This window comes from Peromyscus leucopus, chromosome 7, assembly GCF_004664715.2.
Source record: "Peromyscus leucopus breed LL Stock chromosome 7, UCI_PerLeu_2.1, whole genome shotgun sequence".
NCBI lineage: Eukaryota > Metazoa > Chordata > Mammalia > Rodentia > Cricetidae > Peromyscus > Peromyscus leucopus.
Window position 1 is genome coordinate 67,931,572 of NC_051069.1, and position 12,339 is coordinate 67,943,910.

The following is a 12,339-nucleotide window of genomic DNA, read 5'->3' on the forward strand; positions in this document are numbered from 1 at the left end:
AAGCCAGAAGAGGTTGTTGCATTCTCCTTGAACTGGAGTTACAGATGGTTGTTAGTTCTCATGTGGGGTGTTTGGAATAAAACCTGGAAGAACAGTCAGCTCTTAACTGCTGAGCCAACTCTCCAGACTTGTTCTCTTTTTTTTGAGAGAGGGTCTTTATGTAGTGTTGTCCGGAACTTGCTTTGCAGATCTTGCTAGCTTCAAATCTCATCTCAGCCTCCCGAGTACCGGGCTTCCCCCACACATATAAAATATTAACCTTTTTGACTCTTTGAAAACTGAACATTGGAGTTGAGGACATGGTTTAGTTGAGAGTATGGGCCGATGCCCTGGGTTTAGTTCCCACCCAGCACCACAAAAAACCAAAAATGACCAATTTGACTTTGGTGTTTTTCTATATTTTGATTTGGTCAACATGGTGGAGACAGGGCATCTAACTCAGGAAGGTCACCTTCTTGCAGGCTCCACATTGCTTTGTAAGTGCACAAAAGACAGTAGTGGATCCAGCTGTTTCTCTTGGCGGACAGAGAGGAGGCAGAGACGAGAAAAAGCCCAGGACCTCCCTAATAGCTGATAAATTAAGTAGTGGCTTTTTGTTTATAGGTGAGCCTTTTAGTTTGATTTGCATAACATTCAATGATCACTCTTAATTTAGGCAAAAGAATTCTGAAACACAGTTTGTTCCATCTTTGTGACTCTAGCTCCTGTGTTTTCCAGAGTATTTTCACATCCATATGTCATGGCCTGGAACAGGACTAGCAAAGTATTTTCCTGTCATGGGACTGAAAGTAGTAATTTGGTCTCAGTAGGCCTCAGGTGTTTGTTATACTTGCTCGTCTTTGTCTGTGTAGACTGTAGCAGACACAGACAATACATAAGCAAACGATGCTGTCATGTGATAAACTTATGCATCACCACATATTTCTCTTTTGATTTTTCTAACCAATTAACATTAGTAAAAGCTACTCTTAGCTTATGCTGGCCATACTGTTCTGACCCCTGATCTGGAACTGTGTGTGTCACCCAGAGGCCCTCACCATACACAGGTGTACAGTCCTTGACATGTATCTAGTCCCAATAGAGATATGTTATACATGTAAAATTCACACCAGATTTCCAAGACTTCATGTAAGAAAATAAAGTTGATTAATAATAAATTTTAAAACTTTGGCTCAATGTTAAAACAAGATTTTAGGGCTGGAGAGATGGCTCAGAGATTAAGAGCCCTGGCTGCTCTTCTAGAGGTCCTGAGTTCAATTTCCAGTAACCACGTGGTGGCTCACAACCATCTGTAATGAGATCTGGTGCCCTCTTCTGGCATGCAGGCACACATGCAGGCAGAACACTGTATACATAAATAAATAAATCTTAAGCGCCCCCCCCCCCCCATGATTTTAGATGAAGTAAGAAAAATATTACTGTAACTGGCTGGTTTTCTGTGTCAAGTTGACACAAGCTAGAGTCATCAGAGAGGAAGGAGCCTCAGTTGAGGAAATGCCTCCATGAGATCCAGCTATAAAGCATTTTCTCAATTAGTGATCAGTGGAGGAGGGCCCAGCCTGTTGTGGATGGTGCCATCCCTGGGCTGGTGGTCCTTTGTTCTATAAGAAAGCAGCCTGAGCAAGCCAGGGGAAGCAAGCCAGTAAGCAGCTCCCTCCATGGCCTCTGCATCAGCTCCTGCCTCCAGGTTCCAGCCCTGCTTGGGTTCCTGTTCTGAATTCCTCCAATGATGGACTTTGATCTGGAAGTGTAAGTCAAATAAACCCTTTCCTCCCCAACCTGCTTTTTTGTCATATCAATATAAACCCTAACTAAGACAATTACAAAATTGATTTTTTTGTGTTGTTGTTGTTTTTTTAAAATGTGATCACTAGAAATGAAAAATTATAAATGTGGCTCACATTTTATTTTCTTTGATCAATGTTCTAGAACAGTGGTTCTCAACTTGTGGGCTGTGACCCCCTTGGGGTTGTGTATCAGATATTTACATTATAATTCATAACAGTAGCAAAATTACAGTTATGAAGTAGCAACAAAATAATTTATGCTTGGGGCTCACCACAGCATGAGGAACTGTATTAAAGGCTGGTAGCGTTAGGAAGGTTGAGAACCTAGAAAGCAACCTTTTTTTTTTTTAATTTTTTTATTTTTTTTTGAGAACGGATCTTACTGTGTAGTCTCTGCTCCTTGGAACTTACTAAGTAGACCAGGCTGGCCTTGAACTCGCAGAGATCCACCTGTCTCTGCTTCCCAAGGGCTAGGATTAAAGAAGTGGGCCACCTATGGCTGGCAGTATCAAAATTTTTTGTGTGTTGTTTTCATATTTCACTGTAGTAGGTGATTACATGACCTTGATGAGGTACAGTTGTGGGGTGATTGGTGGGCAACGTATATTTGAAGAGAGAGCTTTTGCGGTTCTTTGGAGAGGAGTGTGTAGGAGGATCATAGTTTCTCTATGGCACTTGTCCAAGCCTCCCTCCCAGACTGGTTTAGAGTCTAGCAGTGTTTTGGCACATTCAGGGCCTTTGACCCATGGGTTGGCCAGATAGTACTGACTTACCAGCATTTTGATATTTATATAATGTTAATTGTGTGGTGAGGTCCGTTATAGGAGTCTTATCTGTTTCTTTGATCAGTGACATTATAAAAACATTTCTGTAGGCCCAAATCAAAATGTCAAACATTTTTACTGTGGTAGAGTACTTTATTTAAAGTAGTATTAGTTGTAAAACATATTATGGCAGCCATAGAGATAGTTTAGTGGTTAAGAATGCTTCTTGCACTGGGTGGTGGTGGTGGCGGCGGTGGCGGCGGCGGCGGCGGCGGCGGCGGCGGCGGCGCACGCCTTTAATCCCAGCACTCAGGAGGCAGAACCAGGTGGATCTTTGTGAGTTTGAGGCCAGCCTGGTTTACAGAGTAAGTTCCAGGAAAGGTGTAAAGCTACACAGAGAAACCCTGTCTAAAAACTAAAAAAAGAAAAAAAAAAAAAAAAAAAAAAAAAAAAAAAAAAGAAAGAAAAGAATGCTTCTTGCTTTTGTAGAGGAACCAGGTTTGGTTCCCAACACCCACACGATGGCTCTGTAACTCCTGTTCCTCCAGGAACACCTGTAACTCCAATTCCAGGGGATCCAGTGCTCTCTTCTCATCTCCATAGGCTCCTCCTGCACATGTGCAGTGCACATACATACACTCTGGCACTCACACATACATGCAACATGGATGAGCAACTAACTAACTAAATAAATGTAAAGCAGTCAAAATCTATTTCCTTATTAGATAAAGTTGACCTAAGTAAGTATTTCTAATTTTAAATTACCTAAAGGGCTTTTAAATTTATGTTAATGTGTGTATGAATAAATCCAAGTTCAAGAAATACCAATTATCAACTAGTTAGAACAACTCGGGTTTTTGTTGTTGTTGTTGTTGTTGGGTTCAGCTGAGGATACTGGAAAAATAGAGTCTTTAAAAGATTGCTTTTCTTTTTCAGTGTTACCAAAGTTTGAAGTTACTTTGCAGACACCATTGTACTGTTCTTTGAACGCTAAGAATTTAAGTGGTTCCGTTACAGCAAAGTAAGTTGCATTTTTTTCTTTTGGTATGCTCTAAACTGTTGTAAAACAGCATGACAAACAGCTCTGTACACACTTAATACTAGCACAAGGTTTTGCTTTTTAAAAAGACCCTAATGTATAGTAAGCCAACGTCTGTAATACTTCATTTAGCACAGTGCAGATCTCCACAAGTCTTTGCATCTGTAACTCCACTTCAAGCTACCATTCCTAAAATGTTTCTCACAGACTAGTGACTAAGGGGTTTGTAGAATACACTGTTGGGTTTCTAAAACATTGTGTATTCAGGGGTTGGAGAGATGGCTCAGAACAGGAAAAAAATCTTAACCACAGGGTATCTCTGTATCCCCAGCTTCACATTTAAGCCAAAATAAAAAAAAATTGCCTTTAAGAATATATTAAGTTATTATTTTAAACACTCTGAGCTATTGTATGATACAACTGTTTTAAAATGTAATATTCTTAAAAAAAAAAAAAAAAAAAAAAAAAAAAAAAAAGGGAGGCAGAGCCAGGCAAATCTCTGTGAGTTCGAGGCCAGCCTGGTCTACAGAACAAGATCCAGGTCAGGCACCAAAACTACACAGAGAAACACTGTCTCGAAAAACAAAACAAACATTCTGGCATTCTAGTTTTGCTTGTACTTAATATTTAAGGAGACACAGGTCATGTTAGGTGCTGAGGGCAGTAATTTTGATGCTGAGGTTTCTAGCCAGGTCTCTACTAACTTGGCTGCTTTTGTTTGGAAGGATGGTATATTTGAAGGTGGATTTTTTTTTTCTCATAATTTTGAAACTTCTGTATTTGCTTTAGAGTTGGCCCAGAAGAGAGGTTATTTCTGTATCTAATTAACAGGTTCAGGAAACATCAGTTTACTATTACAATTTGTAAAATGCAAAGCAAAACTGGCTGTAAGTGTTGGCCCAGTGTTTGAAATAGAGATGGGTGGAACACAGGAAACACATTTAAAAAGATTTTCTGGCAGTGAAATGGTTTACTGAAGATTACCTTTCTTTTACATGAGGAAATGTTTCTACTATGAAGAGAATAATTAAGGGAATAAAATAAAGACTGTGAAGTAGCAGAGAATGAAATTTGACACAAGAAGATGAGTGTGAAATGATGGTTAAAAAATACTATTTAAAGTTTCCTTGTAAAAAAAGAAGTCAAGTTTTTTGGTAGCTATACATGCATTTGGTACTCTATAGTCTAAGATATCCCCTCCTGGTGAATCCTGGGATGTGTGACAGTTGGCTATGGTGATTATAACTTAACATTCAAAATTTTTACGGGCTGTAAAGTTTGTAGACATGCAGGCGATGGCCAGCATGTCTAGCATTGAAAGATTTTTTCATCATCTTTTAGAGCTCACTGCGCCTTCCTGTAACACTGGCACTTCCTCCTTGCCCTCTCAGTGGGCGGAGACCATGGACAGGCAGTGTTTGAACCGATTTTAGATTCTTTGGTTCTGAGTTCCATCTGGACCTAATCTGAAGACTCACCATTGTAAAGGACATTCCTCGTTCTTAATGTTTTTCTTGTGTTTCATCATTTCTTGAGACAGATGGTTGAGAAGTTGCTCACTCCAGCCTTGAGTTTGTCCTGTCTCAGCTGACTGCAGGGATGACAGAGCTAATATGACTCCCTTGTGCTTACCCCTCCCCCTTTTTAAATTGCAGGAGAGGTGTGTTTTAAAAATAATTCTTTTCTGTTAGGTTGCTAGTGTCTGCTTATTGAAAGAAATATGTTTGTTGTGTTCCTCTGACACCATCAAGTTGAAAATGTAATAATACAACATTTTAAAAATTGTTTTCCAGGTATACATATGGGAAGCCAGTGAAGGGAGATGTAACACTTACATTTTTATCTTTATCCTTTTGGGGACCGAAGAAAAATATCACGAAAAACTTTGAGGTAACTTTTGTAGATATTTCATAATTTACAATGGGGACATTTTTTAATCTTGATTAAAAAAATAATTTTAGAACCCAGCTGGTTGTGGTTGTGGTGGCATATGCCTATTATTTCAGCTCTCGAGGGAGCCGGAGGAAAAGAGGATCAGCAGTTCAAGACCAGCCTCTGCCATCTAAGAACTCTTAGGCCAGCTGGGGCTTTGTGAAACTGTCTCAAAAATCAAAAACGAGCAAACAACAGAGATTAATTATAGGAGCCACAAGAGAATGTAGTACTTATTGAAAGTTTATACCCATTTTCAACATAATGATATAAAGAATTATGACTCAGATCACAGTATGGGAAATTTAACTTTTTTTTCTAAAAATAAAGTTTCATACAGAATTACCAAAGTAATACACTAAGAACATCAAGAACTTTCTAGCATTGGAGATGAGTGAACAGAGAAGGACAGAACTGTCAAATATGACTTAGAGTTTTGTTTCTGGAATTTGAATTCCTAAAGTGAAAAGTAAAATGGAGTTTTTAAACAAAACAGATACATGGATCCACAAACTTCTCTTTTGATGATAAAGAGATGAAGAAGGTAATGGATTCCTCGGATGAGCATTCTGAACACATGGGCCCGTTCATCCCTGGGCCCATAGAGATTGTAGCTACTGTGACGGAGTCACTCACAGGTTTGTAGCCATAAAGAAGGTAAAGTCCTGTGCTGTTTCTTAGCTGTCTACTGTACCTCCGCTCTCAGGAGAGGGTGTTCACTGCTTTCCTAGAGAGGTTATTTAACACTGAAAACTTTAACTTGTAGGGTTTTTGATAAAAAAGTGAAATTCACTTTCTATGAAAGTCCTTACATCAGCTACCTATGATAATAGTAGCTCCTGCATATTTTTCCCCATCCCAACTCCATTTTTCTAGCATGAAAAAACACACAGGAGGCCTATATTTTCAGCCGACTGGCTTCCTCTTTTTTTTCTTCTTCATCATTTACTCTGAAGTATCACCTGTTCCTAGACAGTTTGCTCTTTAAATAATAACACAGGAGTTAATTGTTAGGAGCCTTCTATTACTATTTTAACAGATTGATTCCGTTGACCCAACAAGCAAAACCTCTCCTGTCTGTGTGCTTTCTTCTCTTGGTATACAAACCACTTGAGGGAGACTAAAATGCCGGAAATCTTGGGACCGTCGTCAATAACGGGAGTAGGCTTGTGTGCCCTGATATCTTCAGCCCCTTCAGTAAGAAGCTTAGGTGGGCACAGCCATCGGTGAAATACTGTGTTTGCTTTCTAAATGGTGCAATCCCCGATACAGGTATCTCAAGAAATGCAAGTGCCAATGTGTTTTTCAAGCAATATGACTACATCATTGAGTTTTTTGATTATGCGACTGTCTTGAAGCCGTCTCTCAACTTCACAGTCACTGTAAGTCGGTGTTTTTATTACCAGTCCATACGCATGAGTCTTAGTGGGAAATCACGTGCTCAGTATCCTTTTTTTTTTTTGGTTTTTCAAGACAGGGTTTCTCTGTGTAGCTTTGCACCTTTCCTGAATCTCGCTCTGTAGACCAGGCTGGCCTCGAACTCACAAAGATCTGCCTGCCTCTGCCTCCCAGTCCTGGGATTAAAGGCGTGCACCACCACCGCCTGACCTATGCTCAGTATCTTTAAAACTTAGTCAAAAAGGAGATTGGTTACTTTTCTTCTTTAGCTACATGAACAGGGAGAATTGCTCCCAAATGACCTTTGTCTTATATTTTTTAAAAATTGTGGTTTCTAAGAACAGCCCCCATTTTTTTTTCCCAAAAATTTACTAAACTAGCAGTTTGTTTGATATTGAACACAACATTGAAGCTTTTATTAATGAAGAAATGACTGTCAGAATTTTTTGTTTGATGTTAAGGACTAAATTTTAATTTCATCAAAGGTATAGTGTTAAAAATTATTATTGCCGGGCAGTGGTAATGCATGCCTTTAATCCCAGCACTTGGGAGGCAGAGGCAGGTGGATCTCTGTGAGTTCGAAGCCAGCCTGGTCCACACAGTGAGTTCCAGGCCAGCCAGGGCTACACAGAGAAACCCTGTCTCAAAAAAAAAAAAAAAAAAAAAAAAAAGATTAAATAAATAGATAAATAAATAAAATTATTATCAAGGATGTTCTTTTTTCAGAAAGAATATTGAATTAATAATATTTGAGTAAATTAAGAAAACAAACTTTTTGAAAGCACACAAAATGATGTATTTCCTTATAACATCTTCCTAAGTATGCTGTTTGCTCCTTGCTCATATTTATGCTCCCTCCCCCGCAATTTGAGTGAATTTTGACGATGTGCAGGACAGGCTTATGAAGCTGAGGGCAAGTTTGCTTTGGGGGTGGGATGGAGGTTATTAAGGGGGCTTTATGTAAGAGAAAGCCTTGAGTGATGACAAGATTAGTAGTGTTTTAAATGTTTGAGCACTGGGGTGGGAGGCAGGGAAAAGATGACGTAAGACCAAAAGAGTTGACATAAGACCAAAAGAGCTGCTGGCAAGGTTCAGGGTGCGTTCAGGAAAATGACTGGACCCGGACACACGCCGCTGAGGACTTGGCTTGGTTAAACAGGAAGCAAAACTTAGGAAACTCTAGAAGACCTCGAGCTCGGGAGGGCCTCAAGATTGGGTTGAACTTTATGCCTTAGGCAGTGAGAAGACTTGGAGCCTCTGAACACGGTTGGGTGGGGGTGGGGTAGAGCATTGTGGGGATGGGAGGGGGGTGGAGGGTGGGAGGACAAAAGCTGTGCTTGTGGAGGAGTGTTCGAGGTCTGCAGAGAAGAGGGCAGCTGCAGCCAGGAGCAAGACTAGGAGATGCCCTGTGGTAGTGGCTATGGGCGTGGGGAGGGAGGGCAGGGAATTATGGGACTTGGTACTCACTGAGTTTAGGAGATGGAGGCTAGTCTGTCAGGATGGCGGTGGTGAGTAAAAACAGGAAAGGTAAGATGGTTGCTGGACGTTAATATGCCGAATTTGAAGTGACTGGGTATCAGGTGGAGATTTCCTCAAATGGAGCGATTGAGTAGGAGCTCCAGGGTACCGGGAGGATAGGAATTTTGAATCTGGGGTATAATCACAAAGAACTAAGCCAGCTGAGTGTTGGACATTTTGCAGAAAGAAAAAGAGTAAGGAACCAAAGGGAACGCAGAGTGTTACCAGACTTGGGGTAGGGACCCAGTAAGCCATGTCTGGCCACCTGTCCCTGAGAAGCTAATTAAAGCAGACAAATTAGTGGTGAAAACCAGAAAGGAGATTTATTCGTTGTGGCCACAGTGGGAAGAGGATAAAGAGATCCAGTGACCCCATCCCTCCAAGTCCATCTTTGGAGTCATGAAGTGAAGGCTTAAGTAGAGGCCCAAGGTGGCATATCTAAGTAGGCGCAAGACACAGCAAGGCATGGTCCCACCAACTGATGGTCCAACCTTGTCTCTCCTGTAAGGTGTCTAGTCAGCTGGAGCTCTGGGAGGAAGGTTTTCCCTCGGGCTGCTCCAGGCCTTTCTCGTCTCCTAGCATCAGATTCCTGGGGAAATTCCAATGTCTTATGTTCCATATTTTAGTAATCTGATAGCCAAAGCACAGGATACAAGTGTCTATTTCAAATATCTTCCCTCTTGCCAGGCCAAAAGAGTGATAGGAAGCAAAAGAGTTGTGGAAGGCAAGGAAGCCATGAGTAAGGCGGTGGTCACGTGTCAGACACTTCCTGGAGAAGGGTTACTGAACGTAGTAGATTGGGGTGCTACCAATAATTGTAGCATTGTGGGTTCAGCATTTGGGAACAGCACAGACAGAAACTACATTCAACTGGGCTATTACCTGTCTTAAAATATTTTGTTTTAACAATCAGGTGAAGGTCAGCCGCTCTGATGATAATCAACTAACCCATGAAGATATAAGAAATAATCTAAGCATAGAAGTGACCCAGAGGAAAAACACCAACATCTGGAGCATGTGGAACAGTGGAGATCAGGAAACGGATGATGTCCAGATCCTAAATTATACCGTCCCCCAAAATGGAATCTTGAAGATTGAATTCCCGATCCTGTACAATTCCAGTGAGCTCTACCTGAAGGTGCAGTCTCTTTCCATGCCACAGCAGTGGCATTATTGCTATTGTAATTTTGTGGGAGACACCTTCTCAGAGTTCATAGGGCACAGGAAGTGGACACACATCTGCTTCAGACACAGGGAAAGCGTTAGAAGTCATTTCCCACAGTGGCTAAAGATCCACTTTAGATGTTTTTTTGTAATTTCATTTTAAGGACCATGGACAGACATACCAATGGGAAGATTTCATGAAGCAGCTCCCCAAACTCTCATTCTGGTTGATTTTTCAGTTATTTGAAATCACCATTCTTGAGCTTTCTCTCCCAGTGTGGCTTGTCTGGGAATGCCCCATAATTCCTGTAACCTTTCTTTTGGTATCAGTATTACCCAAGTCAGAGCCCTAACTGGGTAGGAACCAACACTGTTGGGAGCTCTTTCCCTTCTGTTATTTGTTTTTGAGATAGGGTCTTGTTAGACAACCCAGCCTGGCCAGGTGCTCACTGTGTAGTCCCGACCACCCTCAAACTCGTGATCCTCCTGCCTCCGCCTTGGGCGAGTGTTGGCATTACAGGTGTGTCCCACCATCCCTGCCTGATTTTTTGACTCTTTATTTTGGTGGGTCAAGCAGGACACGCTGTTTCTTACTTCCCTCTGAGCATTGTGTGGAAAGGAAAGAATCCATTTTTTGTTTAATTCCCTCTTCTGCCTGTGTTTTGTAACAAGACAACTTTGTCTGAAGTAACTGAGGGCTATGATGGCAAAGACCCTTTCTTTTTTTCTGTTTCCTTCGTTCCTTCGTTCCTTCGTTCGTTCGTTCCTTCGTTCCTTCGTTCGTTCGTTCCTTCGTTCCTTCCTTCCTTCCTTTCTTTTTTTTCTTTCTTGGTTTTTCGAGACAGGGTTTCTTTCTGTGTAGCTCTGGCTGTCCTGGAACTCACTGTAGACCAAGCTGGCCTCAGACTCAGAGATCTGCCTGCCTTTGCTTCCTGAGCGTTGGGATTAAAGATGTGTACCACCACTACCACCACCACCACCACCCAACAGCAAAGATCCTTTCTTATGCTTTAAAGCTATCACATTCTTTATAGCATGATCTGTAAAATGATGAGGAGCCAGTGTCTGGTGAATGTGTTTCTGCCTGAAAACAAAAATGCAAGTGATCTGGCTTCCCATAGTTACTCAGCAGCTCACATTCTTTCTCAGGTTACTGAAGCTGAGCGTTCATAGCTTTGTTTCTTTTGTTGCAGGCTTCTTTTCTTGACAGTGTAAATACCATGTCAGTTCGCGGCATGTTCACCTCTCCTAGTAGGACCTACATCCAGCTTAAAACCACACATGAGCATGTCAAGGTAATGCTTATGACTTACTTGATAGTTACAACATGATTTGATATTCCTATAATTAGGGTGTGTGTATTAATTAAATTTCTTTTCTAGGTGGGATCCCCTTTTGAACTGGTGGTTAGTGGCAACAAGCCATTCGAAGAATTAAGCTATATGGTAATAATTTCTTTATTTTAAGGTTTTTATTTATTTATTATTGTGTGTGTGTGAATATGTGTAATGTGTATGGATGAATGCTGTCACATGTATGTCACAGCATGCATATGGAGATCAGAAACAACTTTTGAGAGTCAGTTCTTTCCTTTTGCCATGGATTCTGAGGGTCAAACCAAGGTAATGAGACTTGTGTGGCGAGCACCTTCTTTTACCTTGCTACCTCGAAGGCTGGTGATTTCTCACAGTTTAAGTTTATGACCTGTTAGAGAAATTCTTAAGGGTTGTTTACCTTATGTCTTCACCAGACTTACTAAATTGTTAAAGATTAGTTTGCTCTTTTTATTGTGTAATTGGTTTTCTTTCTTCAACTATATTTACATTTTCATTTAAAATAGATAACTAAATGTTGCACCAAGTATAAGATGTAAATTTCTAGTATATAGACAACATTGATCCATTGTGGAGAATCATGAAATATAAGAAAGAAATAAAACTTGCCATCATGGCCTTGTAGTTTTGCTAATCGAGCCCTCCCATTAGATTTCCATGTTCCTTTCCATCAAATAGTAGTTTCCAACACAGAGAAATGGTCAGTGCAAGTGAGTGCTATCTCAGAAATGACACTGATTTGACATATCAAATTCAGTGTTGGACTGGAGAGATGGCTTAGAGGTTAAGAATATATGCTGCTTTACAAAAGGCCTGAGTTTAGTGCTAAGCACACACATTGGGCAGCTTATAGCCACTTATAACTTCAGTTCCAGGGATTTGAAGCATCTGACCTCTGTGGGCACCTGTATAGACCCCCATACAGAAACAGACATAGACACATAATTTAAAAAGTACATTAAAATATTAATGTAATAGATTACACGAAGAAAAAGCACTTGTCTCAATGAATGCTGGAAAAGTTTTTTCTTTCTTTCTTTCTTTTTCTTTCTTTTTTTTTTTTTTTTTTTTTGGTTTTTCGAGACAGGGTTTCTCTGTGTAGCTTTGAGCCTTTCCTGGAACTCGCTTTGTAGACCAGGCTGACCTCGGACTCACAGAGATCCGCCTGGCTCTGTCTCCAGAGTGCTGGGATTAAAGACGTGCACAACCACCGCCTGGCGGATGCTGGAAAAGTTTTTAACATCTATACTTTTATGTTAAAAATATTCAATGATGTTTTATTGGTGGGAATTTACTCAACTTGACAAAGGACAATAATATTAAAAATTATTGCTGACACTCAAAACATAAGTGGTCAGTGTATGAAGTGCTAGATAGACCATTTACCTTAATTAATTAAGACA

General features: G+C 40.5%; 1 protein-coding gene across 1 annotated transcript in view; it reads left to right on the forward strand.

The window, feature by feature from the left end:
• The window catches only part of Cd109 (CD109 molecule), a 108,048-nt gene that overhangs the window by 40,731 nt on the left and 54,978 nt on the right, over positions 1-12,339 (forward strand). The window contains exons 7-13 of the mRNA XM_028879858.2: positions 3,488-3,572; positions 5,384-5,480; positions 6,019-6,160; positions 6,795-6,904; positions 9,352-9,576; positions 10,796-10,897; positions 10,985-11,047. Coding sequence (XP_028735691.1) covers positions 3,488-3,572; positions 5,384-5,480; positions 6,019-6,160; positions 6,795-6,904; positions 9,352-9,576; positions 10,796-10,897; positions 10,985-11,047 — 824 coding nt within the window. The remainder of the gene's footprint in view (positions 1-3,487; positions 3,573-5,383; positions 5,481-6,018; positions 6,161-6,794; positions 6,905-9,351; positions 9,577-10,795; positions 10,898-10,984; positions 11,048-12,339) is intronic.